The sequence below is a fragment of the Neomonachus schauinslandi genome, chromosome 16 (genome assembly GCF_002201575.2).
Source record: "Neomonachus schauinslandi chromosome 16, ASM220157v2, whole genome shotgun sequence".
Lineage (NCBI taxonomy): Eukaryota > Metazoa > Chordata > Mammalia > Carnivora > Phocidae > Neomonachus > Neomonachus schauinslandi.
The window spans coordinates 18,597,839-18,622,166 of NC_058418.1; the positions used below are offsets into that span (position 1 = coordinate 18,597,839).

The 24,328-nt window shown below is 45.9% G+C and overlaps 1 protein-coding gene across 1 annotated transcript in view; it reads right to left on the reverse strand.

The window, feature by feature from the left end:
- Positions 1-22,823, reverse strand: part of TDRD12 (tudor domain containing 12) — a 65,847-nt gene extending 43,024 nt beyond the window's left edge. The window contains exons 1-7 of the mRNA XM_021700992.2: positions 22,800-22,823; positions 13,044-13,202; positions 11,011-11,147; positions 8,729-8,848; positions 6,005-6,060; positions 4,689-4,774; positions 568-757 (exon numbers count right to left, since the gene is read on the reverse strand). Coding sequence (XP_021556667.2) covers positions 568-757; positions 4,689-4,774; positions 6,005-6,060; positions 8,729-8,848; positions 11,011-11,147; positions 13,044-13,202; positions 22,800-22,823 — 772 coding nt within the window. The remainder of the gene's footprint in view (positions 1-567; positions 758-4,688; positions 4,775-6,004; positions 6,061-8,728; positions 8,849-11,010; positions 11,148-13,043; positions 13,203-22,799) is intronic.
- Between the last annotated feature and the right edge of the window lie 1,505 nt (positions 22,824-24,328).

Here is a 24,328-nt window from a genome sequence, read left to right on the forward strand (position 1 = left end):
TGACAGAAAGAACACAATTCAGGATTACAGAATGAAATAAAACCCAAATGACAAATGCAAAACTCAGTGGCATACTACTTTTTTGCTGGGAGGTCACGGGAGACCTAACTCGGGGCAGGAAAGGAGTGTGAACGATTAATTCAAGGAAAACTGAATTGAGAGAGAAACACTTAAAAAATTGTTTCCACTGTCCACGACGGTCTCCTCTCGTATTTCCCTACTAATAAACAGCTCTTCTTAAAAGGGCCTAAAGTGGTAAACATTTGACCTTGTTTTGGTAACAACTTTAAATTATAAACTTACGGACTTCTGAATATGTAACTCCATGTTAATAAGAAATTGAGAAGTTTTTTCCTGGTCTCATAAAAACAAACTACAGCAGCTCAGGACTTCAAAACCTGTCACAAACTCACCAGGATTAAAATTGAAATATTAGATTTTAATATTTTAATAGTCCAAGTCTCTGCCTCCACATGGGGAAAAGTTTGTACAACTTACATCAGTACAATAAGATTCATATAAATAGGACAGTTTAAAAGAAACATGTATTGGTGAGAATCCACTCACTTTCCATTCCTTGCGGATCTTTTCCTTGCAAAAACACTGGCCAGAGAGTAAGTGCTGGATTGAGTTTACTGGAAAAGGATGCTGACTTTATACTCAATCTTGATTTCTCTACAGAATCAACGTTTTTATTCTCCTTGGGTGATATGTAACGAGCGAAGTTCTTCGCAACCAGATCATCATTAACACAGACCTGTACAATTTTCAACATTCCATGAATAAGACAAACAGAGTCAAGCGACTGTTCAGAAAATATCCCAAACTTAACCCCAAATTTCAATCTTCAGAAAAAATTATTTTATAGAATATAATTTGATAGAAACCAATCTCTTAACTTCTGCTCTGGTAACAGAGGACTAGATACTTCTGACCAACCCTCCTGGTAAGAAAAACAATAAGAATCTGTAAAAAATATAAGAAATATCTTCTTGAGCAAAAGCACTGGGGAGCTAACATGACTTTGCTGGGCAAAGATCTGGGGGGATGACAAAGTCAAAGCCCAAATCATAAAAGGAAAAACCTATAAAAATTAAAAATTTAAATTTTAGACTGCATCAAAATTTAAAAATTTCCACTCTTCAAAAGACATTATTAAGAGATGAAGGGCAGGGGGTGCCTGGGAGGTTCAGCTTCTGCCTTCAGCTCAGGTCATGATCCCAGGGTCCTGGGATCAAGCCCCACATCAGGCTCCCTGCTCAGCAGGAGCCTGCTTCTCTGTCTCCTACTCCCCCTGTTTGTGTTCCCTCTCTCGCTGTGTCTCTGTCAAATAAATAAATAAAATCTTTTTAAAAAAATCTTTTAAAAGAAAAGAGATGAAGGGCAATCCATAGAGAGAGAGAAAAATATTTTAAATCTTATATCTGGATGGACATGTATATAAAGAACTCTCAAAATGCAATAAAAAGATGACAAACAACCCAATTAAAAAATGGGCAAAATACAATGGAATATTGCTCAGCCATAAAAAGATGAGATTCTTCCATTTGCAACATGAATGGACCTAGAGGGTATTATGCTAAGTGAAATAAGACAGAAAGACAAACACCATATGATTTTACTTACATGTGGAATGTAAAAAAACAAATGAATAAACAAATAGCACAAAGAAACCCATAAATACTAAGAACTGATGGAGGCCAGAGTGGGAGGAGGAGGTGCGCAAAAAGGGTGAAGGGGAGAGGGAGACACAGGCCTTCAGTATGGAATGAGTAAGTCATGGAAATAAAAGGTTCGTCAGGGGCGCCTGGGTGGCTCAGTTGGTTAAGCCACTGCCTTCGGCTCAGGTCATGATCCTGGAGTCCCGGGATCGAGTCCCGCATCGGACTCCCTGCTCAGCAGGGAGTCTGCTTCTCCCTCTGACCCTCCCCCTTCTCATGCTCTCTCTCTCGCTCTCATTCTCTCTCTCAAATAAATAAAATCTTTAAAAAAAAAAAAAAAAGGTTCGTCGGGAATAGAGTCAATGGTATTGTAATGGTGTTGTGTGGTGAGCACAGCATAAGGTACAGACTCATCAAATCACTCTACTGTACACCTGAAACATCGTACATCAACTATACTTCAATTTAAAAAATTATCCAGGGGCGCCTGGGTGGCTCAGTCGTTAAGCATTTGCCTTTGGCTCAGGTCATGATCCCAGGGTCCTGGGATCGAGCCCCACGTCGGGCTCCCTGCTCCACAGGAAACATGCTTCTCCCTCTCCCACTCCCCCTGCTTGTGTTCCCTCTCTCACTATGTCTCTCTCTGTCAAATAAATAAATAAAATCTTTAAAAAATAAAATAAAAAATAAAAAAAAAAGTTATCCAAAAAATGGGCAAAAGATCTGAATGCACACTTCATCAAAGAAGATATACAGATTGCAGATAGCATATGAAGAGACACTCAACGTTGTAAGTCATTAGAGAAATGCAAAGTTAAGCCACGATGAGATACTTCCACACATCCATCAAAGTAACCATCCAAGCACTGAAGAGGACATGAAGGAACTGAGGCTCTCATCCATTGCTGATGGGATTGTACAATAGTTAACGGCTTTGGAAAACCATTTGGCAGTCTCTTACTACCTATAATCCCATCCAGATATTTGACTCCTAGGCCCTCACCCAAGAGAAATGAATGTATAGGTTCACAGGAAGAAATGTACATGAATATTCATAGCAGCTTTATTTGTAACAGTCCCAAACTGGCCACAACTCAAATGTCCAAAAGACATGAACAGGTAAATCCACTATATAATATCTGGACAAGAGAAGAGTATTTGACAATAAAAGGGACGACGTGGATATATGGTAAAATAATTTTGTTGTGTGAAAGAAGCCAGGCCAAAAAGAGAAAACCCTGGCATATCCTTGTGCTTCCTTAGGGAGCTGGAAAAGGATGCCAGACCCTGTTTTTCTGGCAATAATGACCTCACACATCTGCTCTAAGTTCTCTCTGCTAAGAAGCTTACCCTCTGCACTCCACCATCATGAAGTATGGCCAGAGAGGGAAACAGACCTACTTGAAAAGCAAGAAGCAGGTCAGTAGAAAAGTTTAAAGATGTTTCACCAGACCAGTCCAATAGCAGCATTTTGTTATTTTTACCAAACTAAAATAAGCAATGAAAAGCCACCGGTGAAACTGACAAAGACGTGGGGGAACCCAAAATGCACCACAAAGACTAACAAATGAACCTTACTGTAAATGAGTAACATCAACACAATGAAGAGGGAGGAGAAGAAAAGAACTAACCTAAGTAACTTCAGAATACAGTGTTTTGGCTGCATGCTATTTGCCTTTAGACAAACGTCTTTTTTGGGGTGCCTGGGTGGCTCAGTCGTTAAGCGTCTGCCATCGGCTCAGGTCATGGTCCCACGGTCCTGGGATCGAGCCCCTCATCCGGCTCCCTGCTCAGCAGGAAGCCTGCTTCTCCCTCTCCCACTCCCCCTGCTTGTGTTCCTTCTTTCGCTTTGTCTCTCTCTGTCAAATAAATAAATAAAATCTTTGGGGGAAAAAAAAAAACTTTCACAGGAATGTGGGTTAGCAATTCTGGAATTACTTTATTTAAATATTAAGATTAATTGAATTAATTATAATGTAGCTAACAAGAGCAGGTTTCTCACTGTTGGAAACACATGTCAAGGAACGGGGAGGGCCACAAAGAACCCTGTGGTTCTTTGTGAAGCTGGACTGGAATGAGAGGTACCGGAGCTCTTTTTCTGAGAGAGAGCGAGAGAGAGAGAACGAGTGTGCACATGTGTGAGCGGGGGAGGGGCAGAGAGAGAGGGAGAGAGAGAATCTTAGGCAGGCTCCAAGCCCAGCACACAGCCTGACGTGGGGCTCCATCTCACGGCCCTGACCCACCCAGGCGCCCCGTCCAGACAGATCCACGTACAGACAGATTCAGGCATCGATCCGTGTGCGTGTGGAGTAGTGCACAGACGCGTACTTCCTAACTGTCTGCAGAGAGGACCTACAAGCAGTGACACCCCAGCAGCAGGAGCACATCTCGTGCCCCGGTCTTGCTTATCTCAATACCACTCTTCTTTGAGAAGTGGTTGATTCTAGAGCTGGGCTGGAGAATGACAAAATTAGCCTAGAGCATCTCGTGGTACCAAAAATAGAAAGTTTCCGGCCATGATGGGGCACACTGAAAGGACACGTAAGCCACTCTGAAGCTGCTGCTGATGGCCAAATCTGGGACAATTTGAACAAGAAAATAATGACAGTAATGTATTCTATCCCCTAGAGTAAAACAAACAGCCAAGAGTCAGCACTAAGATAAATTACTGAACCAATTAATAAATGGGGGAGAAGGGCCAGTTCTTCTTTATAGAATTCCAATTAAAAATGGAGAAGGCCTGGGGCACCTCGGTGGCACAGTCCATTAAGCGTCTGACTCTTGGTTTCCATGATCTCAGAGTCTTGAGGTCGAGCCCCATGTTGGGCTCTGCACTCAGCATGGAGCCTGCTTGAGATTCTCTCCCTCAGCCCTCCCCTGCCCTCTCTCCGAAAAAACCAAAAGACAAAACCAAAAATTTCCATGCTGTGTGAATGACATTCTTTTCCTTGGTGTTTACTCTGTTTTGTTAAAATAAAAAACTTAAATAAGAATAAAACATTTTTAAAACACAATTCTTTCACTCACTTTTTCATTTCTTATAGTTGCATAAAGGTAGACCTCAAAAGTATCTTCTTCCACGGCACACAATTTGGCTTCCACCTGGGTGGTTGCTAAATAACACAAATGAAAAAAAAAAAAATCAGCTGACATTGAAACAATTCCATTCCACCTAGTAATCCGTACTAAGCATCACCTGGAGTCACCATACCGAACGGCGTCCTCCTGGTGGTGGGGGGGGGGGGGGGCGCAAGTGGAGGCCAAGGCTCTCCTGGCCTGGGGTCAGCCGCATACCCTCCATCCCCACCCACAGCTGCTGCTCCTGCCCCCTGCGAACATCTCCTCCAGCGGACTTGGCCCTCTTTATTCCAGCGACTCCCAAATCCCCTTCCCACTCAGTCTTTCACCTGAGTCCATTCCACCCTGCAAACACCCCATCAGTCAGAGCTCTCAGCGACTCAGACCCAAGCACCCAAACAGCAGCTCCAGGCACGGGGAGCTTCAGACACCAGGCTCAGTCCTTCACACACTGTTTCACTTCACAGCTGTCGCTGTCATGTACAGGGGAGGAGGCCGGGCTCAGAGAAGGCTGCAGGGAAGCTGCGGAGCAGGATGCAGTCCCAGGCGCTCTGCTTCCTCCACAGCTGTTATGTCCCAGCATCCCTCCCCCCTGACATGGGCTCGCAAGGGCCCAGACTCCAAAGCCAGAGGCCCTCCCAGCCTCCCATCTCCCCCGGGGCCCAGCATGTGGCTATTCCTCTGGCCAGACAGCGGGGCAGTGGAGGAGAGGGCCCAGCACCCCAGGCATTTCACACCCGCTTCTCCTCAGAGCAGCCCCGGGCGGCAGGCACAGGGACTTGGCTCCTGCCGGCCAGGGGTCAGGACAGACGGCCCATGAGGCTGCACTTTACCGCCAACGATAGAAAATAAAGCGAGCACGCCATACAGCTGCTCTGAGACAGGCTGCACATCTGAAATCGGCAATGATGACACTAACCAACATGCATGAGAAAAGTTCAGCTTTCCATCACCTGCTGCTCCGTGAAATGCGCGTACATTTATTTCTGCAGGGCAAAGCTCCCATGCAAACGAAGGGCCCCTCACCCAAAGAGCCCCTTTCTCATTTCAACTCCCAATTACTAACGTCCACATCCACCCCCAAACTTTCAGGGGTGCAGAGTCGCTGTGACATGGGGCGGAAGGAGTCCCAGGTAACAGATGAACCCCTGTGAGGAGGGGCAAACAGCTGAAGGAGCACATCCCAAACCCCCTCGCCAACGGAAAGATAAACTAGCGTGAGTGTCAGTTCAAAGCTGGCTTTAGTGATGATGCACTTGCCTTACCTTTTAGGATGTTCTGGAAGTACTGAATAGCTGCGCTGTCCCACTTCTTGGCAGGTCTGGAACAGTAAACAGATGCAACCTTATCAAATAAAAATCCGAGGCTGGGGAACCAACATCACTTTGTAAGCCATATGCTCAATGTTTCTGACACTACATGTTGAATGTATGATGCCTGGCCCTGCTTTGGGGGTGACGATCCCAGCCGCACCCTGCAACGGGCTCCTCTCGTCACTGCCGCCGGCACCCAGGGCAGAGACTGAGAACAGGCCCACCCTGGGGCTTCCTGAGCAGCCCGTGCCTGCCACCAGGGCATCGTCCTTCCCAGCACCAGTGTCCCCCGGGACCTGGGACCTATCGGTCTTCCCAGCCAGAACACAAGCCCCCCGGGCAGGGATGCTGCGCATGCAGTGTTCAGCACAGGCTGGTATGGAGCGAGGGCTCCGTACAGCCTGGTGAGACCACAGGGCAAGAGAGGCCGGGCGGAGAGCCACCGGCCAGTCGCTCATGGTATCCCCACCCTGCTGACACCTGCCCTCTGTCTCCCACGTTCTATCATCTTGCCCTTCCCTGTGCTCTGGAAAGGAAATTGTAAGAAGAGCTGTGGGCAGTGGAAGATGAAGAGAAACCAGTATTTTGAAGCAAGGAACAAAAATAACTAAGAAAGGGTAGAGTACTATGTTTTATGTTTCTCTGCTGGTTTGATTTCCCAAATCAATGATGGTTTGATGCCACCGTCATCCTCCAAGGGCTGCTTTAAGGATCAAATAAGGTAATGTACATAAAGCACTTAGTCCCACACCTAGGCAAAGGTATTATTTAATTTACTAAAAAAGATATTTAGCACATTACTTCAAGAAAATCACAAAGGGTTACTAAAAGTAAAAAAAAAAAAAATTAAGACCGGTTCTAAAACCATTGCTACACACAAAAAATTTACCTAGTAAGTTTTAAAAAAATGAAATATAGATTTCTAATATGAAAATGGCCCAAGAGAAAAATCAATCTAGGCTATTCACAGGTAAACCAATCATTCAGTCCGTGTGTCTATCTGTCTCTCTCTCAAACACACACATGAATAACCACATGAAGAGACACCCAACTTGTAAAGTTAGAAAAATACAAATTAAAACAAAATACCATTTTCACACAGCAAACAAGCAAAAATGAAAAGCTTAATGATAGTCAACGTTGTGTGTAAAAGCAACACTCTCTGTACCCCAGTGATGTGAGTACACATCGCTAGTCCTTCTGGAGGGCCATCTGACAAAATCTATAAACACTGTAACACACATATCGAGACAGACATTCTAGATGAACTGCCCACACAAAGGGACATGCGTCTGCACGGAGGGTGTGCCTACGACTGGGGAAGGTGGTCACGCAGAGGGGGCGAGGATGAGGGGGACTCTGGGGGAGAGCTGGGTGTGGACAGACTGGCAACAGAGTCAGCCCTGGGGGGAGGGTGAGTAGCTGGCTGCTCTGGAAGAGGGACAGGGAAGAGGCAGGGGTTGCTGCTCTGTGGGGGACCCACTTTCCTGGAGTCTCTGAGGTGGTGGTGGTCTTGGGGGGCTGCAGGGACAAGCAGGCTCAGCATCCATTACTGAAGCTTCTGAAGCCGGCCACAGGACGATGTGCTTACCATCTCCAGGGAACAACAGGTGCTGGGGGGAGCAGGGAGTGGGAATGGAAGGTCTCCGTAGATCCCGCGAAAGCATCCACAAGAGGGGTGCCTTCCAAGTTCCAGGAACAAAATGCAACACCACCATGACATGCAAGTTAAGCCAGACTGTGCTATGCCCACAATGTTTCTTCCCGTAACACCACAGTCCTGGGGGTGGGGGTACCGGGAGGGAGGAAGGGGAGGGCTGCCCCAGGACCTCAGGTAGCGCTCGGTCCAGACAGTGGAGAGCGCAGCCATTCCCCTGCCACAGCAGTGCCCAGTGCGGGGACCCTGGTGAGTCCTGCACAAACACTGGCAATGTGGCCCAAGACTAGGAAGACGGGGCAAACACGGGGGCGGGGGTGATACGTGCATATGGGCATGCACGTCCACATCTCCACACCATGTTTTATTTGGATTTATCCATATTCTTACGGGAATGCGCAGAGCACAGTGGTCTGCAAACAATCTAGCTGGCTCTCAAGAGAGGAACAGTCACATACAGCAAGTAGCCAGTTATGTTCACCCCAGAAAGTCCAACAGTAGGAGGCCGTACATGTACTAGCAAAGAGCTTCAGCACACTCTTGGCTTAAATCTACAAATAAGGCAGTAGGTTCTAATTTTCATGAAAGGCTCCACGCAAACGAATGTGTATAAAGTACTGAATGAGGTGTGCAAGTTCAGAGCCTGAACAGGTCCCAGAGGATGGGGGGGGTGGTGGCTAGGGACTGGAGAAAAATGCAATGGACTTTTTTTTTTAATGCTCCATGATCCTGTATTCCCTCCTTTCTCTTCACAGTTAATTTATTACTTTTTGCAAATTAAAAGAAGTTGCAGAGCGCAGAGCTCGGCAACCCCCCCAAGCCCCCTCGACTGCAGCGTCTGGAAGGGGGGCTGCCCCAGGAGCTCTGCTTAGGGCCAGGTGTGACACACACCGACTCATGTCTCCTGAAGAACAGAGGCCACTTACTGCTTCTCAAGGGCAACAGACTCCACATAAACCTCCTACACTCGATTTCAGACTTTGACTCACGCTTCAGCACCCGTCACCAGCAGTACTTACACAATCTCAGCGCTGTCTTCACAGAAGTCAATGTGTAATGTAACAGGCTTCGTGCAATACAGCCTGAATTTTTTCGCTCGGTAGGGAAGCTGCATAAAAGTTTCTACTGCAACTCGGATGCTTCACAGTGAAACAGAAACAGTTCCGTTACAAAGAAAACTTACATAGAAAACTTACATTCTTTCTGTTTCTAATACAGCCACCAGCAACAGGGAGAGCGGGCTGACCTCTGCTCAAGTGCGGAGAAGGGAGAAGAATCTTATTCTTCTTATGTATAAAAGCATAAAATATATGAAGAGTACATGCATGGATATTCAGAGTATCTTTGGCATTAAAACTTCATGGTGTGGGGGTGGGAAGTATTAGAAAAATCACGTCTAACAAGGCTCCTCAGACTAAGAAACATTAGGAAATGAACAATCCTGTGAAGTCAGTTCTACTTAAGATTTTTAAATTTCAAATTTTAATACACAACCCGAATTTCAGTTTCTGTAAATGAGATGTTTGTCGTGTTTTTGAGCAGATATTTTTATAGTTAATATTTATTAATTCTGCACAAAAAGAGGGGCTGAAATGTCCACAATAGCCAAACTGTGGAAAGAGCCAAGATGTCCATCGACAGATGAGTGGATAAAGAAGATGTGGTATGTATACACACACACACACAATGGAATATTATGCAGCCATCAAAAGGAATGAAATCTTGCCATTTGCAACGACGTGGATGGAGCTGGAGGGTATTATGCTGAGCGAAATAAGTCAATCAGAGAAAGACATGTATCATATGACCTCACTGATATGAGGAATTCTTAATCTCAGGAAACAAACTGAGGGTTGCTGGAGTGGTGGGGGGTGGGAAGGATGGGGTGGCTAGGTGATAGACATTGGGGAGGGTATGTGCTATGGTGAGCGCTGTGAATTGTGCAAGACTGTTGAATCACAGATCTGCTCCTCTGAAACAAATAATGCAATAGATGTTAAGAAAAAAAAAAAAAGAAGAAGAAGATAGCAGGAGGGGAAGAATGAAGGGGGGGAAATCGGAGGGGGAGATGAACCATGAGAGACTATGGACTCTGAAAAACAAACTGAGGGTTCTAGAGGGGAGGGGGGTGGGGGGATGGGTTAGCCTGGTGATGGGTATTAAAGAGGGCACGTTCTGCATGGAGCACTGGGTGTTATATGCAAACAATGAATCATGGAACACTACATCAAAAACTAATGATGTAATGTATGGTGATTTACATAACATAATAATAAAAAAAAAAAAAGGGCTGAGATTTGATAAATCTGCTGCTCAGCACTTTTATTTCCATTCTTCAGGCCAACGAGAGACTGCCTAGGCGTACCATTCTGGGACAGGATTTCTGGATGCCCTGTATGGGCAGCCTCACCACCTCATCCCCACAGCTCAGAAAAAGGTGCCCCTCGAAGCCTCCCTGCACAATATTTAATCACGGGCTTCTCTTGCCCAAAACTCCAAATACTAAAAATCTTTCCAAACAATTAAACATAACATTTACTTTGATAACAATTCTGGTTATAAAGGTGCAGAATCACAGGCTAGAAAGGCATCTACTTTTTTTCTTAAGTATCTGCGAATTCCCAATGTCTGAGAAGCCCTTCTGCCATGAAATGCTTTACTCTTATTGCAAGAATACTCTTTTGGAAGAAGAGTCCTCACATTAATTATTAAACTGATATCCTCTTACTCTGGGACGGGCAACTATGAAAAATTACCACAAACACAAAAGCTGACGTGTTGCTAGTGTTTTCTAATGAGCAGTTAATGGGTGTTCCTGGAGCCAATGAGGGCTGCTTCGGAACTGTCTCCCCACCTTAAGTCACTGTGGGTCACATCCTCACTCTGCTAAGGAAAAGGACCCAGAGCACTTGAACAGGGGCTCTGCTCCCCGCTACCTGAGGCTGTACCAGCACACACCCCTTCTGTGGGGACCACATGACCTTCGGCTTCCAGGTAGTGTCTTTCCTGCAGCCCAGCCTCTGGAAGGACCCATCACAGGAACACGCTGAGAGTGGGAGGCCGGGTGAGCACCTGCCCCTTGGAAGGAAGGTGGAAGGAGGGCCCAGCTGCCCCGGGTCCTCACTGGGACCACCAGCCCCTACACTGACTGCGTGTAGAACTGGAATCTGCAAGTCGTCCCCATGGGAAGCTAAGAACATTCCAGTTCTCTGACCTCTATCCTCTGTGAAAACTGACCCTCTCCTTTAAAACTGATATCCGTCTCCCTAAAGAGTGTGAGGCGAAATAAATACGTACGTACTTTTTAGATTTCACTGGGATGTACTTGGCAAAATCCACAAGGAAACATTCTGCCAGGTAATGGTCTGCCGAAGACACAATGGACTTAATAACAGCCCTGCACCAGCTCTTCAGTTCCTGACAATACACCACACAGACCTACAAAATAAAAACCTCGGCATTAAAACCCTCAGTCGCAGGAGAGAACGAAAAGGCACCCCCAAACCATCTCAGCCCACATTCTACCTGCCGGAAGAGGAAAGGTGGGGGAGGAGGCTGGGGCTGCCCACGCTGACCCCCACTGGACAGTAAACTGAGCACAGGGCACCCATCCTACTTCAGGCTTCTCTTACTCCACTCATGCTGACTCCTTAACTAAGGACAGGGTTTTGAAAGTAAAATAAGGAAAATGCAGCCCCACCTTAGGGAAACTGCCCGGCAGGAGTGACAGCTGCCTGGCGTCCCGACCGTCCCACGGGACTGCGACCCAGACCAGCAAACCATACGCCAACCACAGGCCCCGAGGGGAGAGCGCCGTGCCTGATGGGGAAGGGGTGAGCCGAAGGGAGACCACCGTGCTCGGGAACTGAAGCTGGACGCCACGGAGCAGCCACTTGGCAAGGGATGGGCTCTTGGGAGTCTCCCATAACTCCAAAGTCAAATAACTGGAGAGAAATCTTGCCAAAGGACGGAGGGTATTTCTGTTTAATGCTCAAGTCAAAGCAACTTGTAGGAATGGTGTAAACAGGTAATTGTTCACAAGGCCAAGCTGGTTTTGAACTGGTGGCTTACAAGGCTTCCACCAAGCCAACGTAGGGCAATTTAAGCACCAAGAACAATGATTACAGCTGATGGACTATATTAAAAACCATGAGGCTCAATACAGTACTTTAAAAATGAAAAGGAGGAGAGAAAAACAGCAGAGACCTCTGGACGCCTGTGTACACAGCTGGGCACGAACGCTGGTAAGGGAAAGAATCAAGCAACGCGTCTACCTTTCCAGCATGAACTGCAGGATATCAGGGTAGCCTAATCATCTTAATAGAGGAAGGAAAGTTCCCTGCAGACGAATTCCGGCTCAAGAACACAGAAGGAACGTGAAAGCGACCATTTTGGAAGCTTAAACAGAAGGGCTGCTTCGGGCCGTGCTGGTCACGGGATGGTGCCTCCCCTGCAGGAAAAGCTGACGGGCACCACCTTGAGGGAGGACTCAGGTGTCGCCCTCCGAATCCGCTGGGCTTTGCCAACAGTGATATTACCTCCCAATCCAATGCAAGGTGAAGCTCACAGCCCAATCACTCTGAGGGGGGGAAAAAGGTGACCCTAAATCTAATCAAAGCTTTAACTACCAGTCCACATAAAATAGAGGGGAGAGAGAGAAAGTTCAGCACCACCACAAGGAGGCACTCAGGCTCTCCAAAATGTGGAATATTTTAAAAGGACAGCTCACCGGGTTTCCTGTCAACAAGTCAATGGTATGGAAAAAAATAATAAATATTATTAATGAAGTTTTTTTTTGAAAGGGGGAAGGAATTCAAGTTATTTCTAATGTTTCTCATAGTTTATAAACCTTTCCCAGTAGAAAAATTCAAACTCTTTTGAAAAGTGACTGACCTGCAGAGAGAATCAGACAATGGTCCCGGGAGGCAAGGTGGCAATAAAGGAAGAAGGGGCCGTGATGTGAGGCAAGGAAAATAAACAAGCAGGAGTTGGCCAAAGTCACGGGCAGCAAAAGGGAGGCCCCCATGCCCCCTCGGCTGAGGCCCCCACACCTGTGACAGATCTAGAATACATCTAGAATACCCCTCAGTTCCCAGCCCCAGGAGGATGGCCCGATGCCTGAATTTGGATGACATTCCATCTGCTGCTGCCCCACATGAATCTTCTACCACCTTTGCTTTCCAAAACCAGCCCAAATCTCGTGCAGCCAAAAGAACCTAACACAAAGCAATGATTATGTGCAATTAAAATACTCTAAAAGCTTTTACTGCCAAAATGTGTACATTTTAAGTAGTATTTCAAGACACAGTGCTTACAGCACACTTAGATACATACCTGCCCTTCTTCCAACATTAACGGTTTTATTTCTATATCTTGACACATGCTATTATAGAAGTCATTCATGGCACTATTTAGTTTTTGGTAATCAACTTCATGATCTAAAAACGGACTACATCCTTTTATCATAACCCAGAAGCATCCTGGATCTTCAATCTGTAAAAATTAAAAAAAAAAATGCATGGTTTAAAAAGCAGAATCATAAAATAATAAACCTTAGAGGCATGATACCTGTTACTAATTTAAGCGATCTAACAAATTCTAGAGGAGTACCTCTGTCTTAAAAAATCAGACCAAAGGTAAAAAATAAAAGACTGTCAATATAGATCAAATCATCACACTTTACACCTTAAACTTATATGATGTTAGATACCAATTATATCTCAATTAAGCTGGATAAAAGATAAAAGATGCAAAGATAAAACTCTAAAACATGTTAAAAATTTAAAAAAATATAACCAATAACATCAGTAATTTTTAATTATGTGCTGTGACTCAAAAAGCAGAGATCAATGCCCTCCATCTCCTCTATTTTAATTTTAATTTTTTAAAAAGATTTTCTTTACTTGAGATAGTGTGCGAGAGAACACAAGCAGGGGGAGGGAGAAGCAGACTCCCCACTGGGCAGGAAGCCCAACGTGGGGCTTGATCCCAGAACCCCGAGATCATGACCTGAGCCGAAGGTAGACGTTTAACCAACTGAATCACCCAGGTGCCCCATCTCCCGTATTTTTTAAATATGCATAACAAAATACAAAAGCAAAGTCCCATGTTTGCGATATGCTATGTCTTTTGTAAAAAAGAGAAGGAAATATGAATGAATACATGTATATTCTGTTCATATTAAAAAAAAATGATGGCAGATAAACCAAAACAAATATAAGTTATCACCTATAGAAAGCCAGGAATAGAAGGGACAGGGATGAAAGTCAGACTTCTCTGAATGTATCTTGATATAGATCAGTGTCATTAGAGACCAAGATTTTCATCATTAGAGAGATTAGATGCAACATGAAAAGTTAAATTTGAGTTGAAAATATCAGTAGGAACTCCTAACTCTGCCTACTGAAAGGACCTAAAAGCAATGACATCCCAAGACTTTGGATCCGAGGTACCAGGTGGCAGGGGAACAGGTGTTCACGTTAGTATTCTATTTTTCTAAATATTTGAATATTTTTAAAATAAAAAGTTGGGGAAAAAAAGAACAATGGGCCATTCTGGTTCCAGATCATGGCAGAGTCATTTACATGGACTAATCCACCTGCAAGTAACAATGATCAGCCCAGGAAAAAATACAAAATAACAAATATGAAGGCACTGAAGAGAAGAGAAACCGCAGGGACCAGATGCTTTGCAAGGAGGATGGGTCTTGGGTGAGATCCACGTTTCCTTACAGCTTTTCCAGCCCAGGACGACGGGCTGCAACTCAGGCAGAAAGCCGCAGTGTTGTGGCTTGAGGAACCAGAGAAGGGACGCTGAGGAGAGAAATTCTGAAAGAGCCGCCACGAGGAGAGCCAGGTCCTTGGCCAGCCTGCACGGTGCAGTGAGGGCCCGGCCGTCCAGAGGAAAGCGACCTCGAGAAGGCGGACAGAAACACAGTTTTAGCTGCTGCCTGACAGAACAGCAAACTCGTGGCATGTCACCTCCCAAAACCTCTGCACCAAGAGGCCCCGTCCCGAGGATGGCCCTGGCCCCTCTCAAATGCGTGCCTGGGGAAGCTCAAGGCTGCCAGGGGAACCCACCGTCTGCAGACAGAGACCCTCAACCTCCCTTTCTGTGAGCATTTCCTCAAAAGGGCTGACAGGCGCCAATCCTCCCCGTCCCTTTGAGATGTGTCTGTTTCTCCCTTTGAGATGTGTCTGTTTCTCCCACTGCTCAGGAGTATGTCTCGAGGGCCTAAAAGCTGAGACTGCCTCCTGGAACCCGCTTCCTTGGCCAACAGGCACTGACCGGTCCTTGGTGGCCCTCATATCCCTGGAGCCCCTCCTCTCCTCTTCCTCGGTCTTCCCTCAAAATGCTCGGCCCCCTCTGCCCTTCCCCAGCTCCTGCCCCTACTCCCGGGCAGCTAATGCTCTAGCCAATGTCTGCCTTTGTTTGTCCTTGGCACCCATCACTGGGAAACAGTCTGCAGTGGGAGCCCAGCCAAATTTACGAGGCTCAGTAGGCACCCTGACGTGCCACGCCTGCGAACTCCAGACTGCACTCCCGGACAAACAGAGTGTGCTCTAGCAAAAGCAAACAGGGGCTTGAAGAGGATAAACCAAGCCTCCCAGATGGTGGATGCAGCGAGTGACCGAAGCGTAGGTCAACACTCTTTACCGCAGCTGCAATATCCCGTGTGGCAGTTACTAGCCATGCAGAGATGAAAATGTGATGTGTGGCCAAGGACAAAAGCAGTCAGTAGAAGTGAACCCAAGACCGCCCAGAAGTTGACATGAACAGGCAAGGACGTCAAAGCAGCTGTGAGAAATATGCTGAACAACTTAAGGACAAGATGGTTGTGGTGAGGTCGTGTGTTTACTAAAGAGGAGGGTCTCACCTAAGAAATGGAAACTCTAAAACAAAAACAAAAAACAAACTTTGGAAAAGATAATTCCTGAACTAAAAAGTAAAACATACCAAAAAAAAACGTTACTAGTGGCGTGCTCACTACTCCTATTCAACATCGTACTGGAGGCACTAGTCAGTGTAACAAAGTAAGAAGAAGGATGTCAGCAAGACTGGAAATGAAGAAAGAAAATGTCTCTATTTACAAACAGTATCTCCACAGAAAATCCTAAGGAACCTACAAAAAATATATTAGAACCAGTAAGTGGCTCTAACAAGGTTCCAGGGTATAAAGGCATATAGTACATTCAATTGTACATCTATAGTCTAGCAATGAAAACTGGAAATTTAAATTAAAAAAACAGCACCATTTTCAACCGTGCCAAAAAACAGGATTACTCAGGAATGAACCTAACAAAATATATGCAAAATGTGTGTGTTGAAAGGTACACAAACTGATCAAATAGATCAAGGAAGGCCTTTAATGCCAGTATACTGGGTTCATGGATTAAGACGTTGATTTTTCCCACAATGATCTATAAATACAACTCAGTTCCAGCAGGAATTGAGAAATCAATGAACTCCCTACGAAATTCTTATTGGAAAGGCAAAGGAACTAGAATGGCCCAAATAACTCTGGAAAAGAACAACATAGTTGGAAGACTCATACCACCTGATTTCGAGACTTACTAAAAAGCTACAGTAATTGGAATTGTGTGCTAGTGGAGAAAGCACAGACAAAAACCAACAGAACAGAAACAGACCCACACATATGCAGTCAATTGAGTCTCAATAAAGGCACAAAAGCAACTGGGTGGAGAAAGAGTAATTTTTAAAAAATGATACTAGAACAATTAGTTATCTGTATGCACAAAAGTTAACTTTGATCCATCCTTTATTCCAGATACAAAAATTAACTCCAATGGATCCTATATCTAAATGTAAAATATAAAACTATAAAATTTCTAAAAATACATGGGGGAAATCTTTGTGACTGTGGGTTAGGCAAAGATTTTAGATATAACACCAAAAGTATACTTTGTACAAGCAAAAATTGATAAATTGGACTTAATCCAAATTAAGAACTGCTCGTTGAAAGACGTTAAGAGAAAGAAAAGTCATAAACTGGGAGAAAATATTTGCAATCACACCCAACAAGGAACTTCATCCACAATATATAAAGTGTAAAAACTCAGTAACAGAATGACCAACTAGAGAAATGGACAGATCCAAACAGACACTTGACCAAAAGAGTGGAAGGATGGCAAACAAGCACACGGAAAGATAATTAACATATCATTCGTCATTAGAAAATGCATATTAAAACCACAACGAGATACTACTACACACTAAACCAAACATTACCAGAATGGCTGAAATCTAAAAAAACTGACCACATCACGTGCTCGTGAGGATGCAGAGCAACTAGACATTTTTTTTTTTAAGATTTTATTTTTAAGTAATTTCTACACCCAACATAGGGCTCAAATTCACAATCCCAAGGTCAAGAACCCCGATTATAGGCGCCCTGCAGCTAGAACTCTTACACATTGCTGATGGGAACCCGTAATTGTACCGTCATCGTGGAAGATTTTCTCATGAAGTTAGACAGGTAATCCAAGCCCAGTTATTTATCCATGAAATGGAACTTGTGTTCACACAAAAACCTGTCTGTAAAGGTTACAGCAGCTTTATTTATAATCTCCCCAAACTGGAAACAACTCAAAGGGCCTCCAGCTGGTGACAGTACAAACAAATCTGCATATTCATACAACGGACAACAACTCAGCAGTAAAAAGAAAGACATCGTGATTCACGCAACGACCTCGGGGTGGGCGGGTCTCAAATGCATACACTAAGTCAGGGAAGCCAGATGCAGAGACTCCGTCCTACTGCGTGATTACGTGGGCACATTTCCATTTTTACGACATCCTGGAAAAGGCAAAGCTAACAGGGAAGATAAAGATCAGTGGTTGCAGGGGATTTGGAGAGGGGCAAAGAAAGGACTACAAAGGAGTATAAGGTAATGGAGGGATGACAGACTGCTCTCTGATTGTGGTGCTGGTTACAGGACTGCATGCATTTTTCAAAATGTCACAGAATTCTACATGAAAAATGATGAAGTTTACCATATATAAATCATACCTCAATTTAAAAAAGAGTTTATGGGTTAAAAAAAAGAGGGGCGCCTGGGTGGCTCAGACAGTTAAGCGTCTGACTCTTGGTTTTGGCTCAGGTCATAATCACAGGGTTGTCAGATCGAGGCCTGCTCTGGGCTCTGCGCTCAGTGGGGAGTCTGCTCGATATTCTCTACTTCTGCCCCTTCCCCCACCTGCATTCGCGCACACACACACTCTCTAAATAAAATCTTAAAAAAAAAAAAAGATGTGAAGCAAACATGGCAAAATGTTAAAAGGTTTGACAAAGCTAAGTGGTGGATGTCCAGGTGTTTATGATTATATTTTTTAGACTTCTTGGTATGTCCAGAATATTTCCTGATAAAAAGTTAGATTTTAAATTATTTTTAATCACAGGAATGATTTTAAAAGCTTCTTGTCCTTTGATGTGATATTGCCCATGCAGTATTTTTACTAAAAATGCCTAACTGAACATAATCATGAAGAAAGAGACAAATCCGAAATGACTGATATTTTGCAAAGCAACTGCCCTTGTTCTTCAAAATTTCAATGACATCAAAGACACAAAAAAGCCAGGGAACTGACCTAAATTAAAGGAGACTAAGAGGCCATGACAACTAAATGCAATGTACAATTTTTGATTGGATCCTGGAGCAGAAAAAACAAGTTTTAGAAGACATTTTGGGACAAATGGAGAAATTTGAACAGAGACTATGTATTATGGTACTGGATCAATGTTAAATTTCTCAAGTGGGGTAATTACATCATGATGATGTAAGAGAAAGTCTTGGTTCTTAGGAAATACATGTGTAAGGAGTTAGAGTTCTCAACTCATTCTCAAATGGTTCAGCAAAAAAGCAAATAATTTTATATATACTATTTATAAAGAAATATGCAGGTCAACAAAATGTTAATAATTAGGGTGTAGAGAATATGGTTATTCTCAATATGGTTTTTGTAACTTGTTTTTATATTTGAAAGACTTCAAAACAAAGTTGGAAGATGCTTAAAAATTTTTTAAGGCAGGGGCACCTGGGTGGCTCAGTCATTCAACGCCTTCGGCTCAGGTCATGATCCCAGGGTCCTGGGACCGAGCCCCACATTGGGCTCCCTGCTCGGCCAGGAGGCCTGCTTCTCCCTCTCCTGCTCCCCCTGCTTGTGTTCCCTCTCTCTGGCTCTCTGAGTCAAATAAATAAATAAAACCTTTAAAAAAAAAAATTTTTTTTTTTTAAGGCATCATAGATTCTTTGAAGTTGCCAGAATATTTCATTTTTAAAAAAAATATTGCCTCTGGGGCGCCTGGGTGGCTCAGTCATTAAGCGTCTGCCTTCAGCTCAGGCCGTGATCCCAGGGTCCTGGGATCGAGCCCCGCATCGGGCTCCCTGCTCCGCGGGAAGCCTGCTTCTCCCTCTCCTACTCCCCCTGCTTGTGTTCCCTCTCTCGCTATGTCTCTCTCCGTCAAATAAATAAATAAAATCTTAAAAAAAAAAAAAAAAAAAGAAAAAACATTGCCTCTAAAACCTCTAAACTGTAGGCCAGATTCAGTTTTACCAGCTAGGAGAACACGTGCTTTACTGGGAGGGGGTGGGTGCACTAGGATAGGGAGCCCCCACCTCTGACACTGTCTGCTTCCAGCCAAGGCTATAAAGCAATACTGCCCACATTGTAATCACCCTCACACATTTTTTCGCCTACACTGTCTGTTGTATTTCTATTAGAAAAATATCATCTATATAAAATTTTGGTCCAGGGCGCCTGGGGTGGCTCAGTCGTTAAGCATCTGCCTTAGGCTCAGGTCATGATCCCAGGGTCCTGGGATCGAGCCCCACATCAGGCTCCCTGCTCAGTGGGAAGCCTGCTTCTCCCTCTGCCACTCCCCCTGCTTGTGTTCCCTCTCTCGCTGTGTCTCGCTCTGTTGAATAAATAAAATCTTTAAAAAATAAATTAATTAATTAAATAAAAGTTTGGTCCACTTTCTTCTCCTTTACCCCTACCATTCAAACTTGAATACTTAAATTTTATTCAAATAAAAGCAGAATCATTTATCTGGCAAGATAACAATATTTCGCATCATTACTAGGATTTAATTGAATTAGGTATGCTTTTTATTATTTCTCAGGAATGATTAACCCATCTTTTCTTTGTTATTTCCTACGTTGTTATTCCCCTTTACTTTTTTACTTCCCTGAGCAATAATGTCATGAGTGTCTCATTTTCCACATTCGGTAGTATGAGTGTGTCCAAGTCTGATCTTTTTTTTTTTTTTTAAGATTTTATTTATTTATTTGACAGAGAGAGACAGCGAGAGCAGGAACACAAGCAGGGGAGTGGAAGAGGGAGAAGCAGGCTTCCCGCGGAGCAGGGAGCCCGATGTGGGGCTCGATCCCAGGACCCTGGGACCATGACCTGAGCCGAAGGCAGACGCTTAACGACTGAGCCACCCAGGCGCCCCCCAAGTCTGATCTTTAATTTCTGTTCAATTCCCCTTCGTGTATGTTGGTATTTCCATAATAACTCCAGATATTTTAGTCAAACTTAAACTCTCCAACATCGATTGTAAAAATTAAGATGTTCATTTTAAAACGCTGTGACAATTCCAAACGGAACAGGAAGACCTGGCCCACTCAGAGTCATGCTGACGGGAGAGGTCCTCGGACCTTCATTCTCAACACGGCCTCCTCTGGGTAGGAAAACCACTCTTGAAATACTGTTTGTGGATTCCACGGACAGTACTGAAATTGTGTGTGTGAGCCAGAGGAACAGCTGCTTTACCCCATTAGTGACATCACAGCCTGCAGCTTTCAGAACATCACCTGTGTCTGCCACCCCTCCCTGGCACAAGCTGTCCACTTGAAGGGTCCACGCCTCGCTGTCCAGAAACGTCAACAGTCCTGCTAGAACACAGCTTGACTCTAAGACCAACGGCCCTGGGGCTTTTCCGGCGCCCATCACCTTTCTTATCAAAGATGCCATGGCTAATCTTTCTCTCCTGTAGCCCTTCTCCAGGAGCAAGTCCATAGACGCCAGTACCACTGTGTCTCACCACACTCTGCCCAACTCATCCCTGACGTAATGGCATGTTGTCTGGGCTGCTTTCTTAATAGATTATTTTTAATCAACACCTTTTTCTTCATTAGACTCATCTTAACAGACTTGTAATGCTAGTTCTGTTTTTATTTCTAAAATCTATTACAACAAATATTAACTATTAAAATTTAAAAATAATTTTTAATAGTAATTTTAATTGTGGTAAAATACACAAAAAATTTACCATTTTAACCATATTCAGTGGCATTAACCACATCCATCACCACCATCCATTCCAAAACTCCTTTCAGCTTGCAAAACTGAAACTCTACACCCTTTTATTTATTTATTTTTAAAGATTTTATTTATTTATTCATGAGAGACAGAGAGAGAGAGAGAGAGGCAGAGGGAGAAGCAGGCTCCCAAGGAGCAGGGAGCCCGATGCGGGACTCGATCCCAGGACCCTGGGATCATGACCTGAGCCGAAGGCAGACGCTTAACCATCTGAGCCACCCAGGCGCCCCTCTACACCCTTTAAACAATAATCCCCCACGCCCCCTTCCCCTCAGCCCCTGAGCAAACGCCCTACTTTCTGTCTCTATGAATGTAAGTACTCTAGGACTCTCACAGAAGTAAATCATACAATATTTGTCCTTTTGTATCTGGCTTATTTCACTTAACAAGTGATGGTTCATCCATGTTACAACATGTATCAGAATTTTCTTTGCTTCTAAGGCTGAGTAATATTCCATTATATGTATAGACCACACTTTGCTTCTCCATTCATCTACTGATGGGCACTTGGGGGAAAAAACTTTATCCATGTAAAAGCTAAATTAACCTGGAGCACTATAACTGGTAACCTGCACCACACTTAGAGAACTACTCCTATATTGTATAAAAAATTTGCTGAGAGTAAACAGGTAAGAACCAAAAGCGTGGACAGACCAGAGCTGACACAGTAAAGAAAAGGATCCAAGACGGGGGTTGCTTCCCAAGTCTGAGGCAGTGAGAATTCAACTCCTCCTGCCCAAATTCTGCCCCGGTGGATTGGCACGTGGCAGGATCCGCAACCCTAGAAGAGCCCTGTCTTTCTAAAGGAGAGATGGGAGATGCCTATTTAGGACTGGTGATGGAGAGGGGCTTGCCAGTTGGATCTGAAAAGCCTAAAAGTCTTGGAGCAAATCCTCTGTAAGAATCAGATGCTTCAAACGACCGTGAATCTCTGCTCATATAAATCACGTAAGACCTAAAAGAGGAGCGGGAAAATTGATGGTTTTTTAAAATCCCATCATTTGGTACGTTCCTCTCCTCTGCCCACAGAAGCATAGGTTTTTTTTTTTTTTTTTTTTAATGATTTGTATTTCCTTTTCCCAGAGACCGAAACCCACCGGCTTTGCTCTGGTTTGTAAACTCCTCCCTCCAACTAACCTTGCGAACACGCCATGCCTTCAGTCTCCTGCATCTTACCTGAGACACGAAACTGCAGCTGTCGGCGGCCCCACCTGCCTTCACGTCGCTCCGAGGACTGAGGATCTGAGCCCCGGGGCGCACGCGTGGGGAGGGGGCCGCCAGAGTTTCAGGGCGCGAGCGAGCAGGGTTTCCCGCGTGAAGCCGGGATGGGCGTGTGTGGAGGGGTGGTTGCGACGAAGGGCCCCTTAGTGGGGACCCACTGGAGAGGACCCCTGTCGGGCGAGGGGACCAGGTGAGGGTCCCCATGTCCAAGGACCGGGGGCCCAGGGGGCTCTCCGCCAGCACCTCCCGGGCCGGGTGAGCGTGGGAGAAGGGGTTACGGTCCGTCCTGCCCCCTAAGATTGCAGAGTTGGTAAATGAGTTTCGGACGAACTGGTAACTTTTTACTGTGTTCCAAAAAATACATGGGCACACCTGAACTGAAATCTCGTGTTGTGGATCTGCAATCGGGGGTCCGGTATCCCATCTGGCAACCCACACATGGGTCCGAAGCCCCGCGTGGCGTGACCAGCCGGGGCGGCCCCTGCGCGGGGAGAGGGCGGCCGGCCAGGGCTGGGCGCTCGCTCACCTTCAGCACCAGCACCTCGAGCATCTTCCCCGCGCGTCGCTCGCCGCCGGAGGACCGGCGGGGGGAGACAAGCGCCGTCGCGGCCGCGTCCCTTCCCGGGTCTTCCCGTCGCCACTCACTACTCGGAAGGCACTCTGCGGGCAAAACCCGTGGCAGGGCAAGCTTCCGCCCTCCGTGGGGGCCCCCGCCGCGCCCAGCTCTGGCCCCGGGCCCCGCAGGCCCGCCCGCTCCGCACCACCCGCGACCCTTCGCGCCCTCCCAACAGGACGCCGCCAGGGGCGCGCTCGGGGCTCGGGCACCGCGCCCCCGCGCCCCCGCGCCCGACCCCGGCCGCGCAACCTCGAGGCTTCCAGAAAGCCCGCGCTGCGCCAACGGCCTGAACAACTGCCGGCCGCCCTGCGCACACGCCGGGTGCGGCGGGGCGGGGCGCGGCGGGGCGGGGCGGGGGCGCCGGGAGGAGACACGCAGGGGTCGCACAGCCGGCGGCGCCCGGCGTCACGTGGTTTTCCCCCCACCCCGGCGTCTCACCCGTCCCGAATCAGTTCACGGTTGACGGGCAGAGGTCTCGCCGAACCCGCCTCCACCTGGTGGCCCTAGGGGTGAGGAAGAGGCACAGCCGGTCATTAATACAAGGGTGGGGAGTGGGAGTTGGGGGGGAGGGGCTCCTGGCAACATCCCCTCCCCACCCACCCACCTCCGCTTCCTGCTTCGGGTCCCAGATTTCCTCCCACCTGCCCCTCAGCCGGCAGGGCTCCCCCAGACTCTGTCACTGGTCATTCTGGTCACCAAACTGCAGCCTCCTGGGCCGGGCTCTTCCCCGCACGTGTATTTGTTGTTGTTGAGGCACCGAAGAGTTCTCTAAATTTTGAACACCTGGACGCCTCAGTTTTTCTCACCTAAAAAATGACACACAATTAGATGGGGTCACACTCTGAAATAAAGGCTACCCAAGACGCACTCAGGGAGGGTCAGCTTTCATTACTCCAACACTTGAATAAGCCAACAAACAAGAAGAAAAATGAAATCAAAGGAACCACTGGGCGCCTGGGTGGCTCAGTTGGTTAAGCCGCTGCCTTCGGCTCAGGTCATGATCCTGGAGACCCAGGATCAAGTCCCGCGGCGGACTCCCTGTTCAGGGGGGAGTCTGCTTCTCCCTCTGACCCTATCTCCTCTGGGGCACTCTCTCTCTCAAATTAAAAAACAAACAAACAAAGGAACCACAGCTAAAATAAATAAATGATAAAAATGCCAGGCCTATGTGGTTTTATAGGTGAATTCTTCAATATCTTGACTCTGAAAAAACAAAGAATTTTAAGCCCATGTCAAAAGGCATTAATTTGCTAGTAAGGGGAACCAACAAGATGGCAAAAACAAATTGCACCAGTTTTAAGAGAGCATGGCAATTGTGGGGTTCTGAGAAACAATGCTCACAAAAGCGTCCAGTTTTAAAATTTTGTTAGATTTCACAAGGTCAAGCAACATCATCTGCTTAAAGTCTCAGGCAGGAGAATTGGAGAGGAGAGGTGTGT